This window comes from Rattus norvegicus, chromosome 10 (assembly GCF_021556685.1).
Source record: "Rattus norvegicus strain SHRSP/BbbUtx chromosome 10, alternate assembly SHRSP_T2T, whole genome shotgun sequence".
NCBI classification, from domain to species: domain Eukaryota; kingdom Metazoa; phylum Chordata; class Mammalia; order Rodentia; family Muridae; genus Rattus; species Rattus norvegicus.
This window is the reverse complement of record NC_141543.1, coordinates 113,175,032-113,197,553: the sequence shown is the minus strand read 5'-3', so window position 1 is coordinate 113,197,553 and position 22,522 is coordinate 113,175,032. Positions and strand designations below refer to the sequence as shown.

Here is a 22,522-nt window from a genome sequence, read left to right as displayed (position 1 = left end):
TAAACACAGGATGTCTTAACTCTGCAGACTTACCGGTAGAGATGGCGATCACAAAGCTAAAATAAAGAACCAAAAGTCGGTGATTTGAGTTAGAGTCTTTGTAACGCTATGGTGATGACTGACAACACGAGAATGGTGGCAGGGAGACAGAGCTGAGCTTTCGGGTGCCAGAAAGGCAATCAGGGAGGTCAGGGGACGAAGGCCCCACCTCACTGTGCCTGGCCTTGGTTAGGTTCTTCAGGTGCAAAATCTCTAAAGAAAACTAAGGCACACGGACAGGAAGGACGAGGGCGGCCCCCTTCATGCTGGCCCACTGATAGCCTCTCAAGCACAAGCCTAACCCTGCCAGATGTCTCTAGTGCTTTGTGTCCTCAGACTCAGAAGTGATTCTGTGTGTTGTGAGTTCATCTGACGCTTGCTAGATATAATTTAGTTCATTAAAGCAGCAGCCCTGTCACCACCCATGTTCCTCAGAAACAGGAAATCCTAGCATGGAGGACACTGCATGGGGCTGCCCACCCTTAACACCCTCGCTTCAAACACCAGAAGAGAATGCCAGGCTCCACTTGGAAGCAAGAAATATAAAACCAACCAAATGGCCTCACCAAGGTCATTATGATCATTATTATAAAAGGAGGAAAATTGTATGGAATAGAAAAATGTTTATAAGAAACAATTTAATTCCTGAGAAAATAAGTTACTTTTTCTTTTATGTCATAGAAGGCTTTGAGAATCTCAAACTCCCAGAAAAACAGACTTTTCTTCCTATTACCCAAAATGTGCAAAATTCAGTATTAATTTCAGGACAGTGGAGATTAGAGCCACAGGAGCGAAGGCTTTCTTTGTGTTATGGTACGTAACACTGCAGAAGGACTGCCTGGTCCAAACAGAGGGGACCTGCCCATCCCTCAGCTGGGAACTCCTGTTAAGGCCCACAGTGAGACACCAATACTGCTCTAAGACCCACCCTGTGATGCCCATCCAACAAGATGGATTCTGGCCCTAGAGGACGAATCCTTCCAGTTACCAACTCCAGATAAACCCTCACAAGAGTAATGCTTGTGGAAAGAACCCATAGGGCTATCATCTCCTGTCCATGTGGAGGGGGGTTCGGAGGGATCACACAAACCTGCTGGTGGATCTGCTTCAGGCTTTGCACTGCCTTCTCATCCAGATAGTCTGTGACAAGCCTGCAGAAGGTGAGACATGATGCTGCGTTCATAGGGATTAAGCTGGAGCCCAGGTTCACAGTAAAGAAAGCACAAGCTCAGAAAGATCAGCTTCTTGTTGGTGCTCCTACAGCCCCTGAAGATGTGTCAAGCTGTGTTTGGGGCTGAGAGATGGCTTACTGGGTAGACACTGGCTGCCAGACAACCTGAGTTCAATCCCGGGGACCCACAAGGTAGAACTAATTCCCCCCAAGTTATCCTCTGACTTCCACATGTGCATCATGGCCCACATGCTTCTCTTTGTTTCTCCTGCTCTCAAATAAATACATACAATTTCAACATTTTTTGTATGTATGAGTGGTTTTGCCAGCACATACATGTATGTGCACCATACACATGACTGATGTCCATGGAGTCCAGAAGAAGGCACTAGAGTCCCTAGAACTGGAGTTACAAGTGTGTGAGCCACCATGAATGTGACTGGGAACTGAACCTGTGTCTTCTGCAACTGTTCTTTACCACTGAGCCATGTTTCCAGCCCATAAATATGATTTAAAATATAAAACACTAGCGAGCGCAAGGCCCTGGGTTCGGTCCCCAGCTCCGAAAAAAAGAAAAAAAGAAAAAAGACACTAAAATATAAAACAAATAACAAGACAGAGAGCAACCAGGGAAGGTAAGACACACAATGTCACTCTTCGGCCTACACACACACACACACACACACACACACACACACATACACAGTCTGTGTTATTACAAAAGGTGGGCATCTGAGTGCTACACCTCTATGCTCTTACAGTCAGTTTGCTGAGGACACACCTTATTTATGATCAGGACAGAAGTCCCTTACTGAACACGGTTATGCTCCTTCTGACGCTGTCAAAGAGGTAAATCCCCTACAGGGTTACGTGGATTCCCGCGGGTGCTTTCTGTGGTCCTCAGAAAGGCTGCTGCTCACCAACCCAGCACTAAGTTTTCAGCACGGGGTGCCTTACCTGACTCACACTGCAGCTCACTGAACCCAGGCTATCAGATAAACCACAGTTTGCACTGAACATCTGCTTTCTTCCGAGATAATGTATATGCTAACGGAATCATGCAGTGTGAATTACCTATGGATCTGCAGTCTCCTGTGCTTTGGGCCAAACTACGCATAGCCATAACACTCTGGGGATCTGATACCCACTACCTGCTGGGCAGAGCTATGTGGTAACTACAACTCCCTGAGAGATCTACTCTGCTAAGGGAGAGGCAGAGAGCCACACAGAGCCCCAATGCCCTGGAGGTCCGAAATCTCCCGAGTGCTTCGCAGAACCACATGCTGCCTAATACCTCAAGAACACATATCACCCCAACAACTTGGGAATGGGTCTCAAATGTACCGTATCATCACAATGCATTGCTGAGGAATGCCATGGCCCGTGTGCCTTTTGCCACCACCAAGGAGAGCAAGGCCATCAACTACTAGGTACCCATTCCACCCACATAGACTGTGAGCTGTGCTCTGGGGCCAGGGGACAACCAAGTCTCCTTGGGACTGACTGACAGGTAGGAATGAAGTCCATGTGCCCATCTGCTGTCAATTTGACCTAGGGAGCCGCCTAACACAACCATAAAGGACAAATGTACAAGTTTCAAGCTCGAAGGGAAGGGAAGGCCATAGACTCTAAGGCACTAAGACTTCACTTTTGAGGACCTGGCTGCATAGTGACGTAAGGAAATCACACATCTCTTGGAATGCACCACTGTGCATGGTGTGGACCTTATACGTTACAGTTATATCACAGATGCAGCCAAGGGGAGAATGTTAAGGAAAACTTCCAAACTTACCCTTTCTTTCTTTTTCTTTGTCTTTTTTCCAGACAGGGTTTCTCTGTGTAGCCCCCACTGTCCTGGAACTCAGAGATCTGCCTGCCTCTGCCTCCCAAGTGCTGGGATTAAAGGTCTGAGCCACTACCACCTGGCTCAAACTTACCCTTTCAAGTAGTTTAAATTATTCAAGTGGCAAATGAGAGCTGAGGAGAAGACTCATCAAGAAAATACCTTACCACACGAGTCAAAGAACCCAAGTTCAGATCCCCAGGGAAAAGCCAGACACAGTAGTGCATTTGTATGTGTAATCCCAGGGAGATGGGCGGTATAGATCAGAGAATCATCTGAAGCTCACAGACACTGTCTCAAACAAGGTGGAACATGAAGAAGATGTCCAAGGTTTCCTCTGACCTCCGCACGTGCTCTCTGGCACGTGAGCACACACCTGCTCCCACATTCATGCACAGTGACAAATGACCTGCTCAGTGCCACCTTTGAACAGGGCCCATTGCTCTTGTCATGTGAGTGATAGCTTTGGGACGATGAGGAGAACCCAGACAGCCGAGGAAGCAGAGAAACCTCAAGATTGCCAACCACTGACCACCTCAACATAAAATGGAGTCTTAAGTACATAAACAGCCAACAATCAGGACAGGGAAGCTGTTCTCAAACCCAAAATCACTACTATTACCTAGCTTCACGAATGCCATCTCTTACCTGTTACTCTGTGCGGCCAGCTCGTACAGGGCATAGGTGACCTCTGCACAGGCAAGGATGGCACCATGTCTCGTGTGTAGATCTGGACTCTGTGTCATCAGCAGTAGTGCTGGGAATACTGCAACAGTCGGGTTGAGAGACACACACAGAACAACACATTACTTACAAGTATTTCCTCTGGAAGTCAATACCATCAGGGTCACCACCACTGTTTCTGATAGGCAGAGCCCCCTCATGAGCAAGCAAGCAATGTGATAGGACACGGCAGATACATCTAGGCATATACATCAGTACACATAAATACACATACCCAGCATATACATCAGTATATACATCTGGGCACCAATGACCAGTGAGAGAGAGGCAGATGAGAAAGAGGTCATGTCTGCAGACTTTCCTGTCTGCACCTCTCCCTGCTAGATGGTGGCAGCACTCCGCCTGAGAAAAGCAGGTAGAACAAAGGCCCCTCATCCATGAAAGGGGACAGGCACTTCTATTCATTACTCCTTCCCAGTCTCTGACACTTAGGGAGGAGAATACAAACAGCTCCCAATTCCAAGTGCAAACCAATCTAGAGGCCCCAACAACTCAGATCAGCCCTGGAATTCACCATCATTCTTAACCTATTCAGTACAACCCATAGATTCCTTGTTTTTTTTGAATAGCATCTGTGCCCAATGCCACCCAAAGCTTCCACTGGACAGACACACTGCGTTTGCATCATGTTCTACCCTGACTTGGCCCACAGCTTACTCTTCAGCGACAGATAGGACATCACCGTCATCCACTATGAGAACAGCACACTTCTGTTGTGTATGTGCATGGGGAGGGGCACACACGCACACATGCATGAGTGCTGCAGGCAGTAGTACTCACACCTACCGTGAGTGGCCATGTACTCGGGTACTAGTGAAGTCAGGTTGTGCAGTGCCTTTGCAGACAGTTCTCGGATGGCCCTAAGAAGTGACAGCAGCTGTTAGTAAGGACGGATTTGCACACTCACACTCACACCAGCATTGTTCTCAGCAGCCTTGCAATGGAAACACCCAAGGATCTATCAAGAGATGAACGAGTAGGTAAAATGTGATAGATGCAGACAATGGATTATTACTCAACTAAAAAGGAAAAGAATTCTGGCACTTGCAGTAACAAGAATGATAAATTATAATCAGCAGGTCAAAAATTGCCCAAGGTTTCTTTTGTCAAACTCTAATTTAAGGATACTTTTTATATTTTTAAGGGCTACATAAAGAAAAAAGTTATATATATATATATATATATATATATATATATATATAACTTTTTTATGAGACAGAGACCTAAGGCATTAACTATCTGTTCCTTTAAAGAAAAAGCTGAGCACTGGAGAGATGGTTCAATGGTTAAGAACACTACTTTTCCAGAGGTCCTGAGTTCAATTCCCAGCAACCACATGGTGGCTCACAACCATCTGTAATGGGATCTGATGCCCTCTTCTGGTGTGTCTGAAGACAGTGTTCGTGTGCTCATATCCATAAAGTAAATAAATAAATCTAGAAATACAAAGGAAGGAAGACAGAGAAAAGGCTGATGCTAGCCCACACACACATTTCAATATCATGTTACACTTGAAGAAATCTATGAAACAAAGAGAAACATTTCATAATAAAAAATGCATCAGGAGGATGTGCATGAGTGATATGGGGGTTTGGGCCAGAGGTTCTTCACCCCAGAGAGCCCCACGCTAGACAAGAATGGCGGCAGATGAAAAATACTTTTAAGGCTTTAGTTCTTTGGAAGCTGAAACACACTCCCTAGTGGACTACAAAGAAACCACTCTGACACTGGGATTTATGGAAGGGACCATGATGGTATTGCTAACTCCCCTGGCATCTTCTATGCCTTGGCTGGCCAGGCCTGCCTAGAGATAGTGGCAGAACACTGACAGTGCTTACATCTGAGTTACACACTTGCCTTTAAAGACACATTTAACTACCTATGAAATACCAAGATAGCCCCAAAACTTCCACTGTAACTATGAAAACTACCACTAAAGTCTGCTCAGCCATCAGGTTACAACATATAAGATACTTAGGGGGGCCAAAGAGAGCAGAATCAGAAGGGAGGCAGGCCCACTGATGAAGACGACCAGGCTACTCCAGCTGTCTGCACTACACTGTCCTCAGGCTGTAGTTTCCCTATTACATACAACACAGTATTCAGAAATAATTACATCTCAGACTTGCCCAACCAACAGCTCCAGAAATGAAACAAATAGACCTTTAATAGCCACACATAAACTGGAAGTTTCATTACTTCTCAGAAATAATTATTTTAAAATAGCTTATCTATAGAGAGAAAATACACTCATGAATTATAAAGCTCAACTAAACTCCTCCCATTGAGGGGTGAAAACGAATTTTCAGAGAGTCACGAAGACAAAACCTACCCATCCCAGTGGTTGATTTTCATGGAGACCAGGTGGTCGATCATTGGCTTGGTGTATTCCTGGAAGCCAGCAATAAACACGCTGAAAGACATAATATTAAGAGCCAGAGAGAGGGACAAACATGAGCAGGTACGATGACATGTACGTATAGAATCCCCTTGGACATTACTTTATGTATTACTTAAAGACTAAAAATAAGTAAGAACTTGGAGGAGCCAGACCCTTAACAGAGTGCTCTTGAGAATGAAAACTCACACAGTTATGCTAAAAAATAGTCTGGCCATTCCTACCACAGTAAAACTATCTACCAGATGACCCAAACATTGCCTGCACCTCCAATACTCAAAACAGAAGCGCATTCCTCAAGCATTCACGCACACAGCTCAGCAGCAAACCCGGGACTGTGGCTGGAAACAGCACTCCATGCAGCTGATGGAGAGGCAGGTTGTAGCCATCCACGCCATGGGCAACAGCACGAAACAATGGACTCGTTAGAAGCCAGGGTCTTACTACGTACCTACCCCTGGCTGGCCTAAACCGTGCAGCTTAGGCTGGTCTCAAACTCAGAGATCAGCCTGCCTCCCAAGTGCTGTGATCGAAAGCATGCCCCAACAAACCTGGCTTCTTGTTCTTGTTGTTTTGAAGATTTATTTTTATTCTATTTGATTTGGTTTTTTTTAACGTTTTAAAGAATTTCATACGACTCCTCCTGTCCACCCTCCAGCTTGCTTACAGTTTCATGGCCTCTTCAATTATTGGTGCATAGGTATGAATACATACAACAAGCTGAGTTCATTTAATATGTTTAACTAAGGCTGACCACTTGGGATTAGAGAACCTACCAGGGGGCTTCTTACTGGAGAAGACGGATTCTCCTCCTGTTGGCAGCCATTAATTGCCTGTAACTCTTCATCTAGAGATGGGGTCTTGTGAGATTTTCCTCATCTACATTGGAGTGTGAACTGGTGTTGTCTTGGAGCGGATCTTGTTTACATGATCATATTGTTAAACTCTCATAGATATAGTTCCCTGTCACACTATCCCACAGAAGACATTCTGGTCCTCTGGCTCTTACAATGCTTCTACCCTCTCTCCCATGACGTTCCCTGAGCCTTGGGTGTGTGAGCTGTGTTGCAGGTCTAGGGATGGGTACCAGTGGTTAGTTGTTCTCTGAATTTTTTACCTGGGACAAACGACTCTGCTACAAAAAAGAAGTTTCTTTGATTTAGGGTAAGAATTCTATCTAGAGGTATAGCCTTATACCCTAATATGGGTAAAAAGATAGATATTTAGAAAGCAGCTGGAAATTACACTGCTTCAAAAACATGGCAATTGTAGGCTCTCCTCCGGAGGCCATGGCCTCATCAGCCACAGTGGTTGGCTAACCCCAGATGTGGATACAGCACTTCCTCCTGAGGAGATCTTAAGCCACCCAAGATGGAAGCCACTGCTGAACCTCTGGATGTGTTTTGCTATCACTGTCGTGGTTCCTACACTCTTCAGACAGAGAGAATTGTCCGTTGCTTGTCTCCCTTGGCAGCTTACATAGCACCCTCAGGTACTATGAATGCTACTCCTCAGAATTAGTCTAAGTTAGTTCCAGTTCAATTCCTCAATTTGTGTTGTTTCTTGGTTTGTTTTTTAGTTATCTATATATTCTGACTATTAATCCTCTTACCAGATGTGTAGGTGGCAAAGATTTTCTCCTGCTTTGTAGGCTTTATTTTCAATTGTTTCCTTTGCTACTCAGAAACTTTTTAATTTTATGAGGTTCGATGGTCAACTGTTAATTCCTAAGCAAACAGTCATATTCACAGAGTTCTTTCCTATACCTTTATATTGTTCTTTTAGTAGTTTCAGCGTTTCAGGCTTCATATTAAATCTCTGATCCATTTGGAGTTGGTCTCTGTGCAGAGATGGTCTAATTCCATTCTTCTTCATGGAGATATCCAGTATTCCCAGTATCATGTATGGTGATTCTGTCACACTTCTACTGTGTGCTTTGGGTACCTTATCCAGTGTGCAATGGCTATAACTACATGTACTCACGCTTGGGTCTATCTGGCTTTTTGTTTGTGGTTTTGTGCCAGCACCATGCTGTTTTTATTACTGTGGCTCAATAGCATGGCTTGAAACCTGGTATGGAAATCCTTCCAGCATTGTTCTTTTGCTTCAGCATTTCCTTGAGCGTCTGGATTTGTGTGTGTGTGTGTGTGTGTGTGTGTGTGTGTGTGTGTGTGTGTGTGTGTGTGTGTGTGTGTGTCTCCATGTGAATTTGAGAATTTTTTTTTCTGTCTCTGAAAAATGCCATGGAGATTTTGCTTGGGACTACCCTGAATCTATAAATTCCTCTTGGTAGTATGATCATTTTCACAGTATTAATTCTACCCATCCATAAGCACAGGAGGTCAGTCTATCCTCCAGTCTCTTTTTCAATCTCTTCAGAAATTTAAAATTTTCACTGTAGAAGTTTTTCTTTGGTTAGGATTATTCTTAGCTATTTTTTGAAGATTCTTGTGAGTAGGAGTGTTTCCATAATCTCTCCGAGTGCTTGCTGTTGGCATACAGAAAGGCTTCGTTCGAACTTTTGTAAGTTGATATTGTATCCTGCCACTTTTCTGTTGATCATTTCTAGAAGTTTTCTGTTAGAATTTTTAAAATCTCTTTATATTACCTGCTCCCAGGATAATCTGACTTCTTTTCCTATTTATATTCTTTTCATTCTCTTGTCCTGTTATTGTAGGAAGCACTTCAAGCACTAGGTTGAGGAGGGTTGGAAATAGTGGACAGTCCTAGCTCAGCTTAATTTTAATGGATCTGCTTCAAAATTTTTCTGTTCAGGGTGGTGTTGGTTATGGGTTTGTCATACAATAATATTATTATATTAATGTATGGTCCCCTCGAGTCCTACTCTTCCCTTTGATCATAAAGCATCTGGATTTGTCAGAGGCCTTGTCTACATCTATTGAGTGATTATGTAATCTTTGTCTTTAAGAATGTTATTCATTGCTTTCATTGACATATGTCTGATGAACATGCCTGCATCTCCAGGATTAAGCAAACCTAATTGTAGTGAATGATGTATGTATGTATGTATGTATGTATGTATGTATGTATGTATGTATGTATGTATGTGCCTGTATTATGCTTGTAAGTGTTTTATTAAGGATTTTTACATCTATGTCATCAGAGAAACTAGTCTGTAGTTTTTCTCTTTTCTCTTGTGTCTTACCTGCTTTTGGTATTAAAGTTATATTGGTTTCATAAAAGGAGTTTGAAACTGTTCCTTCTGTTCCGGCTTTTCTGTTTATTTGTTTTGCTTCGTAAAATGTAAGTGTTAGTTTTAGGAACTGGAGAGCTGGTTCAGCAGTTAAGATGACTTACTGCTCTTACAGCAGGCAAGGCTTCATTTCTAGCATCCAGTTTACATGTGGTGCACATTTATCTGCAATTCCAGATCCAGCGTTGCATGCCTGGATCATGGTGGACAAACACATATAACAGAAGACATACGGCTTGTAGATCTTTCTAAAAGCTTGACAGAATTCTGCTGTGATTCTATCTAGACCTGGTCTTGTTTTAGTTGGAAGGCTTATTTTAATCTTACTTGTCATGGATCTATTAAAATATTGATCTCTTCTTGGTTTAACTCTGGTGGTCTGGATGAGTCTAGAAACTCGTCTACTTCTTTTAGATTTTTCTAACTTAATAGAGTATATACACTTTTGAAGTATCCCCTACAGGAAATGTTATCCTATTCTGTATTTCTTTGGTGTCTGTTGCGATGTCTCCCTATTTGATGTGAGTGGTAATTTGGGTAATCTTCCTTTTGTTTAGTTGGGTCAAGGGTGTCACAGTCTTCATTATCTACCCAAAGAACCATCTCTAAAACACATCTATTCTTTGTACTGTTTTGTTGTTGTTGTTGTTTGCTTGTTTCTATGGCATTAATTCTTCTCTGGTTTTTTTTTTAACACAGTTGAATATTATTAAAAGATGTTTTAACTTAGATTTTAGGTGTACTAAGAGAGAAGGGCTCTGGAAGGAAGTAAGATATATTTGGGGGTAGAGAGATACTTGGTTGTTGAAAAGCACTTGTTGCTCTTACAGAGGGCCTAAGGTCTATTCTCAGTACCGACATAGAAGCTTACAACTCTCTGTAACTTGAGTTCCAGGGGATTCAACACCTTTTTCCTGTTTCTGCATGCACCAGCCTTACAAATGGTACACATGCATATATGCAGGTAAAATATTCATGCACACAAATAAAAATCCTTCAAAGAAAAATATATAAAGAAATCTGTAAGTGAGATGTGGACAGGTCTGCAAAGAAGAGGCACACCCTTTGTCTTTATAAGGTTACTATTTTCTTGTATTTTAATGCCGTTGTCTTGTAAGAGTTGTTTGTGAGAAACCAAATTAGACCACAGGGAGGTTCCTGAGGTATACCTGACATAGTTATACTTCTTGGGGTAAAATTGTAGATCGATGGAAAGCAGTAAATTAGGATAGATTTACTGTAAAAATGTAAAATGCCCACCTAGGCATGCAGCAAGGCCCCATTCTAGGTCATCTACCTGTTGGCCTTAAGCCTGGCTGTCTGTTAGCACTTATATTTTGCATACATTTCTGTATAAAGCAATAGTGTTGTCATGCTGGGAACCTTCACAGCAAGTGGTAATTGTGCTGGAATTCTTTCCTCTCACCTAGTGAGAGGCTTCAACCAGACAGTACTCTGGGGGATTTCTTTCCTTCCACTGTCCCTGGCTCTTGGTCAGCCTCATTTTTTTTTTTTAATTATTTCATTATTTCTTACCACCTACTACATTTAGATTTGGTTAGTTCTTGATTTTCTAAATTCTTGAGTTGCATCATGAAATCATCTATTTGTGCTCTTTTTTTTTTTTTTTTTAAATATAGGTGGCTTATCGATTTCCCTTTCAGGACTGCTTTTAATATATCCAACGTTTTGTTGTGTTTTCTTTTTAATTACAAGAATTGCTTCATTTCTTTCCTGATTTCTTCTTTGACCCACTCATCATTCGGTGATGTACTCTTTAACCATCACAAGTCTGTATGCTCCCCACAGATACATTTACTGTCTGTTTTAAGTCTGAATCTCCATCATGAGTCTGTGTACTTACTACAGATTCATTTACTGTCTTTTTAAGTTCTGTTTTATGTTGTGGCCAAATATGTTACAAACATGTTATTTCAAATCTTCTGAACCTGCTAAGATTTGTTTTGCATCTGTTTTAGAGAAGTCTTTATGAGTTGGGGAGTGGAGTGAATATTCTTTGATGTTTGGGTTCCAGAGACATCTGTTAGGCCCACTTGATGCACAATGCTGCCTAATTCCGACGCCTCTATTTGTATGGCCAGTCTGTTGAAGAAAGTAGGGTACTGGAGTTGCCTACTAGATTGGAGTTAGTATGAAATTAGGTGCACACAGAATAATAAACATTATGTTCAGGATTGTGATGACTTCTTGGTTAACTGTTCTCTTCATTAGAATGACGTGTCCTTCTTTATCTTTTCTGACTTATTTTATAGTTTATAATATAGATTTAGTTTAAAGTCTACTACACAGATGACAGCAATACCTACTTGTCCCATTTGTTTATTCTTTCCTTTTGCTTTAAGGTATCTTTGAAGGTAAGTTGAGTTTCTTACAGATAACAGAAAGATGGATTTTGTTCCTTAATCTATTCACCTAGACTAAGACTTTTGACTGGAAAGTAAATGTCACTAATATTTAGCTACTAACTGAAAAATAAGTGTTGATTGCTGTCATTTTGATTTGTTTTATTGTGGGCTTAATGTTTCACTAGTTATAATTTCATTGATTCATTCTATAGTCTTATTCTTCCAGTATTCTCTGTAAGGTTGGGTTAGTGAACATGCATTCCTTTAGCCTTTTATATCATGGGGAGTTTTCTTTCTCTTTCAACTATGGCAAATAGTTTGCTGGCATAGAAGTCTAGGTTAGTATCCGTGTCTTTTAGAACTTGGAATGTATTGCTTTGGGCTCTTCTGGATTTCAAGGTTTTTCCATTGAGAAACTATTATTCTAATCAGTTTTCCTTTATATTTAATTTGTATAAATAACTCCTACAGCTTTCACTGTCCTCTATGTGTTCTGTGTAACTAGTGTATTGACTTCACTATTCCATGGGAAGTTTCTTCTCTGTTCTCTACTTGGTAGTCTGTGTGCTTCTTCTATCTCTGTGGTTATGTCTTTCCCTAACTTGGGGAAATTTTCTTCTATGAACCTTCTGAAGATCTGTGGTCTATGCCACTGACCTGGGATTCTTCTCCTTGTATGTCTATAATTGGAAAAGTTTGTCTTTCACGATGTTCTATGTTTCCAACATTGCTCCCTCAGTGTTTTCAAAAGTTGGGTTTTGTCTTTCGAGCCAGGCAGTGGTGGCGCACACTCGGGAGCTAGAGAGAGACAGATCCTAGAGCTCGGGAGGCAGAGATAGACAGATCTCTGAGTTTGAAGCCAGCCTGGCTACAGAGCAACTTTCAGGATAGCCAGGATTATATAGAAAAACCCTGTCTCAACAATACACACCCCCAAAATTTTAAAAATTTAAAATGTCTTTCATATTGTTGCCCGTATGGTCTAATTCCTCCACTTTATCTTCGTGTCAACATTCTGTCTTCCACACAACCCACTCTACTTGTATGGCTTCCCTCTGTGTTTCCTGATTGAGTGATTGAGCTTTCAATGCCATCTTCATTTTGGCTTGCGTGCTCTTCAACATTTCTATCTCTTTACTGAATTCAGGTTTCCAGTCCTGAATTGTCTTCACTTCCTTCTGCCACGTGTGTGCTTTCTTGGGCATCACGTGGGCAGTTCTTCTCTGAGGTAAAATGAACTGGGTGTACAAGTCTTTAAGTTTTTCAAATCCTTTGATAAAGATCTGAGCTTGACTTCATGACTGTTCTTTTAAATTCTGTGTCCTTGGGTTCATCTTGGTAATTCTCATTTCTATAGAACTGGTGGATCATGGTGGGTAGACTGGAGCAACAGAGATGACTTCCATTCGGAAATAAGCAAAAAGGCATGCAAATGGAACAAACTGGTTCTGTTTGATTTATTCATCTGTGCCTGGGGGGGGGGGGGTGTGAGAACCACACAGATGGCCTAGAGTTTTAAGCAGCCACACATTTAGGCCAGCATACAGGCTGTGTGACTAAGGCTTTATGGGCCTTGGGGAAGGAATGACACAGGTGAGCAGGGTTTCAGGAACTTACCAGACTGGGTCAGCACACAAGACGTGCAACCTCGGCTATGTCTGTGTGTGGGGACAGTACAAGTGGGCTAAGGTCCAAGGAACTCACCAGACTGAATCAGAACACAGGACATCTGACCTAGCCTAGGCCTAGAGGTTAGAAATAGTCTGAGTAGCTAGAGTCAGGTAGACTCATCAGACCACTCTGATGCATGGTAACTTTTTAATCATCCATACATGTGTGTGGCCTGTGTTAGCATATACCACATGTATGTGGGTCCCTGAGGAAGCAGAAAAGGGTGCCAGATCTCTTGTAGCTAGAGTTACAGGCAGTTGTGAGCCTTCTGACATAGGTACTAGGAACCAAACTCAGATCTTCTGCAAGAACAGCAATAGTAACCACTGAGTCCTTTTCCCAGCCCCCTGAACTTCTTGGCACAAGATATAAAAATGAATGAATCACTAAATAAATCATCCTAAGGGGAAAAGATTAGACAAAATGAAAAGCAATCTACAATAAAAACAGAATTTGTTGGCTAATAAGTATGCTCAAAACCCTATCAGGTTACCCACCTGACAGTTTTGTGTCCTTGTCGGATTCAGCAAGCTTTATACTTTGCATGCATGTCATGTGTCAATTACACATTAGTAAGACTATTACGAGTGATATACAGAAATAAAAAAAGCACAGTTGCCAAACGGTTTACACTAAAAAATATAAGGAAAATAAAACTCAATAAAAAACTGGCCTACATTTGCCTAGGAGCATCACCAAAAAAGAGAAATAGAAGGGAATAAGCACATGGAAGAACGTCCAACGTGGGTCAGTAGCAGAGATGAATGCTCTGAATGGTAAGATGGTCAAAGGCTGGCTGCTGTCGACCTCAGGAAGGTATGGAGAAGCCAAAACCACACATCCAGCTTCATACAAAGTTATATCTCCTGTTAGTCTTTACATAAGAGAATTAAAATATGAATCCACATAGAGATTTCTAAATAAGAGTTTGCAAGAGCCTTGTTTATCATGATAAAAACTCAAGAATGCCTAAACTGCTGATCAACAGGCACCATGGCAAGCTGAACAGCACCAGAAATCACCTACGATGAAGCACCTACGATGGGGAATCACCATGTTCAGTGAAAGAATCTTCCAGTTCCCAACAGGCACACAGAGGGCCATAGGCTTCACTACGTCCTTGTGAATTTACAGATTTGCACACATCACAATATATCAAAATACATGCGCTGAACACATTCAGTCGACCTTATGTCTTCAACACTCGAAAGTGAGCACTATAACCGACAGGTAAGTGAGCTGCAGTGTCCCAACTAATGTCTCCCCAGGGACCTTCCACCACTTTTGAATCTACTCAATATAGCAGACCAAGCAGGTTCAGAAAAACCTCCTCTATAACAGCCTGGATCCTGTCCCAAGTGAGGACAGTTACAAGCCTGGAAGGAAATTCAACACAGACAGAACAGAGAGCCCAGTGCCTCTGAAGACCAACCAGGTACTTACTCCCTTCCTCACACCCTTCATTCATCTTCGCCCTTCACAGCTCAGTACCCCAATACCACCTGCTCCTGTGGACTAACTTCCATATCAATTTCTATTCACCAGAACGCAGTGCTGAACAAGCATACTGCATTTGGGAACTGTCTTAGTTCCGGTTTCTATTGCTCTGACAAACACAATGCCCAAAGCAACTTGGGGCAGAAAGGGTTTATTTAGCTTGCATTTATACAGCACAGTTCATCATCGAAGGAAGTCAGACAGGGACTCAAACAGGGCAAGAGCTGATGCAGAAGCCATGGAGAGGTGCTGATTACTGGCTTGCTCCGCCTCCTTTCCTATAGAGCCCAGGACAACCAACCCAGGAATGGCATCACACACAACGGACTAGGCCCTCCCTCATCAATCGCTAATTAAGAAAATGCTTTACAGAGTTACCTATAGCCAGTTCTGTACGGAAACATTTTCTTAACCATGGTGCCCTCATCTCAGATGACTATAGCTTCTATCAAGCTGACATAAAACTGTCTATCACAGAGACCTCAGGACTAACTATGTTCACCTCCCTGCTGGCTGGAGGCCCCACAACTTGCTCTCAGTCATAGCCTTCTAGAAGTCTTGTATTTTCTACTATCCTTATGAATCCTGCCCCCCAGGATCCAGGCTGAGAGAGAAATCCCAGTAAGGGAGGTGAGACCCTGACCAGAGGCTCTGTGGTGCTAGGATGTGATAAAGCCTTCTATTAGACTGTCCTCGAAATATAGCAGCTGATCTGCTACTCAGATCTGAGAGTCACAAGGGCCCAATGAACTGGAGAACCCACACTCTAGAGTTAGGTCATGTTCTGTCGTGTATTTTTACAGAATGGACATAAAAATGTGTAGGTTTTAGACTGGTGTGGAAACCTTAGCAACAAATAAAATTTGCCAAAGCCAAACTATCAGCTATTTTACCTAAGAAACTCCAAGAAAAGGCATAGACTGTCATATACAACATTCACATGCTAATAATCAGAGAACAAAGAATATGGACATGAGACATGAAGTGCTGGACTGAGGGCAATGGCATGCAGACGAGGGCAAGTCTGGTCGCATTCTTCCTGGAAAAGAGGCTGGTCACCTTTGGGTTCGTTTTTAGTTGTTATTATTTGCTTGTTTTTTACGTCTGTCAAGGCTGGTTATGAAGAAGTGTAAATTCTGCATGGTCTGCACAGCAGGGCTGTCAGGAAATCTACCCCCAGGGTTTATAACGGCCAGAAATGTTTTTAAAATGTACTTGGCATGTTTCTCCTAATTCAAGGTAAATAAACTACTTCATGAAGCACCATGGCCTTTTCACACTGATGTTAGAGTATGAAACTGCTCCCTAGTATTTAAGTTATACAAGCAAAAATAATTGGATGTGATTTCTGAAAACGGCAGTTAACGGTTACATATTTATCCCTTGACCTGAATTCTCAAATGCCTTTATTACTCATCTGAGAAACAATCAGATAATTTCAACTTAAAACACATTTTTTATTGAAACAAACAAACAACAACAACAAAAACTTTCAATCACAGTCACTTCAAATCCAAAATTGTCATTTTCAAAGATCAGTATATGTGTGACACCTGGTGGAAAAGCTGTCGCACAGAAGGACATGCATAGCTGTGCTTGTGGCTATTTCTGAATGGTTCCAAGGCAGAAAAGCACCAAACCAGGAGAACAAGGAGAAGATCAATGAGCAGAGGAGATATGAGCCAGCACACCAAAGCACAAGCAGGTGCCCATCTTCTGTGGTATGTACCATGGAGGATGTACAGTTTCAGAAGCTGTTCTCAGTTCGATTCCCTTTCTACAACATAAGTTATATGCAGACCACAGGATAATGAAGAAGGAAATATAGAAGGTGATTTTTGACACCCAAGTCAAAGAGACTATTACAGTTTTGTTACACACATTAAAACTTACCTTATAATCAGGAAACAGTTAGAAATGTTACCAACTGCAAAATAGTCTGCTGTAGTCAAAATATCAATTCCATGAGGAAAAGTACCCTGAAAAAAGTAAAAGCAGAGAAAAAAACTGAAAGGTGAGAAACGGCCTCTGAGGTGACAACAGGGAGGCTGAAGCTGAGCCACACGGCTCACGGATGGCCCAACTAGTGAGTGTGTCAGTGTTCATCCCACTGCCTGTCCAGGTGCTGCACTTCGTACAACTCCTAACTCAGACCTAACCATTTCAACTCAGATGCCACAAAAGTGACCTGGATGTCAACAGTCCTCAAGTGGTTACTCTTGGCACTTGGTCACCCTGTATGGTCACAAAGACAAGATAAAGCTCTCCAGAGCCTGTAGGAGCAGGAAGGCCATGGAAGGTAGTCAAGCGCCTGCCTGGCTTTGAAACCTGGACTAGGGCCTACACCTCACTAGTTGCCATCAGGATGGATGAGGCTAATAGCCAACCTCTAAGGCTATCACGAAAAGCAGCCATCAGTCCCCCAAACTGAAAAACAGGAGGCAGGTCCCCATCCTCATCCACCAAGAATACTCTGTGGAGCCCCTGCCCTAAAACTGTCACATGATTGGAACTACCTAATATCATCTCTTGTGGTGAAAAAAATATTACAATCTGGAAACCATATAAATAACTTTCTTAACAAACGTAAGTATGTAGAAAGCTTTATAGCTATTGGCCCAGAGGCGGCTCCATCCCTGTAGGAGATGAAGCTCCCTATCTGTGCAAAGCTGGCACAAGTCTGTCAAGCAAAAGCCAAGAAAAGCAACAGGCACCACCACCACCACCTGCCTGCCACATCCCCACACCTCGAACAGGGATCAATCTACTCAAATACACGGTGACTCCCCATCTGCACAGCCAGCCATCATAGAGCTGCGTGTAATAACATGTGCATGTGTGTGTCCAGATACAAAAAAACTGACACAAAGAAATCTACAAATTGAGTCTGAATTTCATGGAGAAAATTTTTGATTTATTACCAATGAGACAATGTCAAAACAGAAGCTTAGTCCTCAAACGCTATCTAAAAGCCGGTTAGTCTGAGGATATGGTGGGATGCCTTACCCATCTGGAATCCAGAGGCACTGAAGACCCAGGCCTAACTAAAACACCTGAGGTCTGCCACCCTCCTGCTCCCTGACATCTGCCCTTAGGACTACCCCAGGCACAGCCTGAGGGAGAAAAAGCCGCCATTACCAGCCCGGGATGGAAAACATAGCCAGCAAGAAGAAGCAACTCATCCACGCAGCCTACCTTCATTATCATCCTCAATGCCTTCACCCTTTCACAAGCTAATCCTAGACCCTGATGATTAATATCTCACAACGTCACCACACCACCCAGTAAACAGTCCTCTTAAGACACTAGCGAGACTGCCTCAGCCTCAGGAGAAGGATCAACTGAGGTATCTTATGTACCAGCCAGTTGTCCAGGAGTTGAGCTGGAGTGGGATTACTTGTGCGTTGTTGCTGGATCTGCACAGTGCACACTGGGTGCTCTTACCACTTCCTGTGTGATGGTGTGAGAAATGCACATGAAATGTTCTGTCTTTTCTATCAGAATTAAAAGAAGACAGAGGAAGTTCCATGTTTAAAGAAATTGGTAAAGACACCATTTGTCTAGAATCCCTCCAGGTTAGTGTATTCTTTTTTTTTTTTTTTTTTTTTTTGGTTCCTTTTTTCGGAGCTGGGGACCGAACCCAGGGCCTTGCGCTTCCTAGGCAAGCGCCCTGCCGCTGAGCTAAATCCCCAGCCCCAGGTTAGTGTATTCTTAAAGTCGAGACATACGCTCAGATTCCACTCTCCCTACAAAATGCTGGTCCACTTTGAATTAGCCAATTAAGTTATATGAGTCTGCATTCTAACCACTCAAACTGTTCAGAGCAGGACACAGAACCCCTTGCCTCGGGGTTAAAACAAAGCAGGATGCCTACTGGGCGTGCTTGCTTGCTGGATTGAGTGGCTTTGCACTTTTCTGCATACATAAAGCTTGGCTTTACGGGGTTGGGGATTTAGCTCAGTGGTAGAGCGCTTGCCTAGGAAGCACAAGGCCCTAGGTTCGGTCCCCAGCTCCAAAAAAAAAGAACAAAAAAAAACAAAAAAAAAAAAAAAAAAAACAAAAAAAACTTGGCTTTACAAAGATGCTTTGGATTGTGTAGTTATTTATCAAGAAGACCCCAGACTCATTCGCTCATTATGAAAGAGAAGCCCACAACCCAAGTAAAGGTACTACGACTGCAGCCTCATTCACCAGAACACAAAAGCACATAACTAGGCAAGCAAGTGGGAGCACAGGTTTGGCTGTGACCAAGAAGGAAGGACAGGTCTGAACTGCTCAGCAGTACCCGTCTCACTCAAGCAGAATGAGCAATAGGCTAAGGCTCTGCCTGGCCAGATGGTGTCCCTCCTTCCCAGAAAGGGGACTAAGCACCCTGCCCTCCAGTGTTCTCGCTTGAATACAGGGTAGTCTGGAGTCTGAGCAAACCACCTGCACACAGAGCTGTGTCCCAGGAACACTCCAAGCAGCCACAGAACAATGCAGTCCCATGCTGGTCCTAGACATGGCAACTGCTCACTGGTTAATCATAACCTGCAGACTCCTAGGCTACAGAAAGGGAACAGAGCAGACATACATACAGACACCTCTGTTGTAGAGCCCACTCCACTAGGCACTTAGGGGTCTTGTGGGTGTTAAGACCTTCATCATAAGCAGACCAACCCAGTAGAGGAGTCAGTTACCCTGGGTTACTAGGCAAGTCCTGTTACTTCTGAGACAACTCCCAGCATCCTCTACTATAAACACTTCAGTCCTCACAATATTCTCAACCCAACAGGCCATCTAGGTTCTCTCACCTAGAGCACATCCATCTTGGCTGAGACCTCTCTAACCCCATCATTCTTCACACAGAGTCTATTTTGCACATCACTAGAGTGCCCAGCCATCCTTCTACCTTCCTCACTTGTAGCATTAACAAGCACCCAAGCCACCATCTGTCAAGAAACCTGTGGTGGTTTGAATAGGAATGGCTAGGACGGGCTCATGTGCTTGAGTGCTTGGTCATAGGGTGTGGCACTGTTAAGAGTTGTGTTGGAATAGGTGTGGCTTTGTTGGAGGAAGTGCATCACTAGGGAGTAGGCTTTGAGATCTCAGAAGCTCAAACCAAATCTAGTGGCTCACAGTCTCTTGCCTGTGGATCTAGAAACAGAAGTCTTGGCTATCTCTCTAGTTATCATGTTTTCCCACCATGACAATAATGGACTAAACTTCTAAACTGTAAGCCAAGCCCAAAGAAATGTTTCCTTTATGAGATGCCATGGACATGGTATCTCTTCATAGCAATAAAACCCTACCTAAGACAAAACCCTAAAGCAATCATTCTTAGCTGTTCTCTCTCAGGACCTTTCTTCCCTGTCTACATTTATCTTGGTAGCTGCCACCTTGCTCAGATTCTAACCCAGTAGTTCCTTCCTAATGATGCAACTCTTTAATACAGTTCCACATGTTGTAGTGATCCCCAGGCATAAAGTTATCTTCGATTCTACTTTGTAATTGTAATTTTGCTATTGTCATGAATCATAATGTAAATGTTTCCTGACAGTCTTATGCCACCTCTGTGTAAGGGTCATTAGATCATCCGCAAAGGGGTAGCGACCCACAGATTGAAAACCAATGCCCTTGCCCCTCTCCAGCCCTTCAGGGCTTCTGGAAGGTGAGGCCAGAACTTACTACAAGGGAGCCAGCCTCCAAATCACAAGCTAGGGAAGGGTCAGAGCCTACTGGATCCAGGGACTCACTCGCCTAGTACCTGATACATGTAGAACCCACAGGAGTATGTGAGGCAAGATCCTAACCTGCCTGAAACGCAGGGTCTCCTCAAAGGCACATGGGATCAGTGCTCCCTGGTCGCATTATGGCGAGTCTTGGATCAGAACTGCCATATTTATTAGCTTGCTCTGAGGTAAGCCTCATTCCTTACCCACACCCAACAATACAAGAAGATATAAAAGTAAAGCTGCCAGGGTTCCTACCTCCAAGCCTACAGGAAGTTTTAGAAATAAAGATTTATAAAGTGGCCATACCTGTCTCCCCACGTTCTCCTGGAAGGCAGCCTAAGGAGCAAAAAGAACAAACACAGCAGGTGAGTGAGGTTTGCTTCAGCTAAACACCAGACGATAAATTCAAAACAAACACAGCACGGTGTAAATGACCCATGGCTTTACTTTTTAAATAGAAGTCCTCTTTGTTGGCTGACCAGAGCCCTGGGGGTGGCTTGTCACTGTTTCTATGTCCTAGTGCTCTTTAAAACTACAGGTTAAGAACTCTATTTAGAAGATCAGACGGAACCTGACAGTGGCCTTTCTTTCACTAGGAATACATTTTCACACTAATGCCCCAATGAAGGTCCCAGAATTTAACTCTGAGAACAAACTACACAGATCAGTAAGTAGAAGACAATTCCTAAACCACCCATTTTTTTTGGGAACTCTATGATCACAACTTACCACCATGCCAACACCTCAGAGCTGCCTCCCAGAGGGCAGGCATCCTGTCTCCACCCAGCTTTCTGAGCTACCTGAGGCCTACACTCCAGGCACCAAATCAGGGCTGACAATGTCCCATCTGAACTTAAAGAAAACTGAGTACTTCTAAGTAAACCTTGTACGGATGACTCTTCTTTCTTTGGTGACCACTTTCCCTGTCTCTCACACTGTCTGACCTAGGGTCGTCTGACCAACATAATGACCCCTCATGCCCCGCTTATTGCCTGGTGGGGTTTTGAACTTTCCTCAAAGCATACATTGCTGAATTCCAACCAAGCCTAGAGACAGGCATTGACACCAGCTTCGTACGGAGATGGAGGGAAGCTACACAAGCACGCACCATGTGCCATCCCGGTGAGCAGAGGTGGGAACAGGCACAGGGTGTAAGGCAGAGGCAACAGAAGAAACACCCTTACCTAGGCGGATATTCCAGTATAGGGTAGGGGGTTGAGAGCATTCATATGTGCAAAGAAAAAGAGCAAACTGAATCACAGGACCCTGGGAACTACACATCAACCCCACAGGACTGGTAAGCACCATAACAGAAATGTGTGGCATCTCTAGGACAAAACCTCACAGTGGGGGCCGAGATACTAGAAGAGGGAAAAACAGGATACTTTTTGCTTCTTATATTTTGTATCTTCTGCAACCCTTCCCTTTAAGATTTATATTTTGTTTTGTTTTGTTCGTATATGTGGATGTTTTGCCTGCCTGTATATATGTGCACCACACACATGCCTAGTGCCGAGCAGGTCAGAAGAGGATGTCTGATCCCTTAGAACTGTTAAGGATGGTAGCATGTGGGTGCTGAGTACTGAAGTGGGTGTCCTTGGTTTTGTTTGGTTCGTTCGTTCTTTATTTATTTATTTTTTATTTATTTTTGGTCTGTCTGTTTGTTTTTTCAAGATAGGATATCTCTATGTAATCTGACTGTCCTGGCTCTGTAGACCAGGCTGGCCTGGATCTCAAGAGATCTACATGCCTCTGCCTCCCAAGTGCTAGGATTAAAGGTCTGAGCCACCATCACCTGGCCTTCGCAGCCAATTCTTAAAGAAAGAAACAGACACCAAAGAAAGGTGATGTAAAGAGATACAATG

General features: G+C 43.1%; 1 protein-coding gene across 5 annotated transcripts in view; it reads right to left on the bottom strand.

Annotated features, from left to right (window-relative positions):
- Nucleotides 1-22,522, bottom strand: part of Tbcd (tubulin folding cofactor D) — a 159,163-nt gene that overhangs the window by 35,953 nt on the left and 100,688 nt on the right. For 4 of the 5 annotated variants that reach the window (XR_015630115.1, XM_087569203.1, NM_001271364.2 and 1 more), the window contains 7 exon segments: nucleotides 20,964-20,993; nucleotides 16,837-16,922; nucleotides 6,130-6,210; nucleotides 4,584-4,657; nucleotides 3,702-3,819; nucleotides 1,130-1,190; nucleotides 34-56 (listed from right to left, as the gene is read on the bottom strand). Coding sequence is in view for 4 of the 5 variants with exons in the window: in XM_087569203.1 (XP_087425329.1) it covers nucleotides 34-56; nucleotides 1,130-1,190; nucleotides 3,702-3,819; nucleotides 4,584-4,657; nucleotides 6,130-6,210; nucleotides 16,837-16,922; nucleotides 20,964-20,993 (473 nt within the window). In the remaining variant the exon portion in view is untranslated. 5 annotated transcript variants of the gene reach the window in all.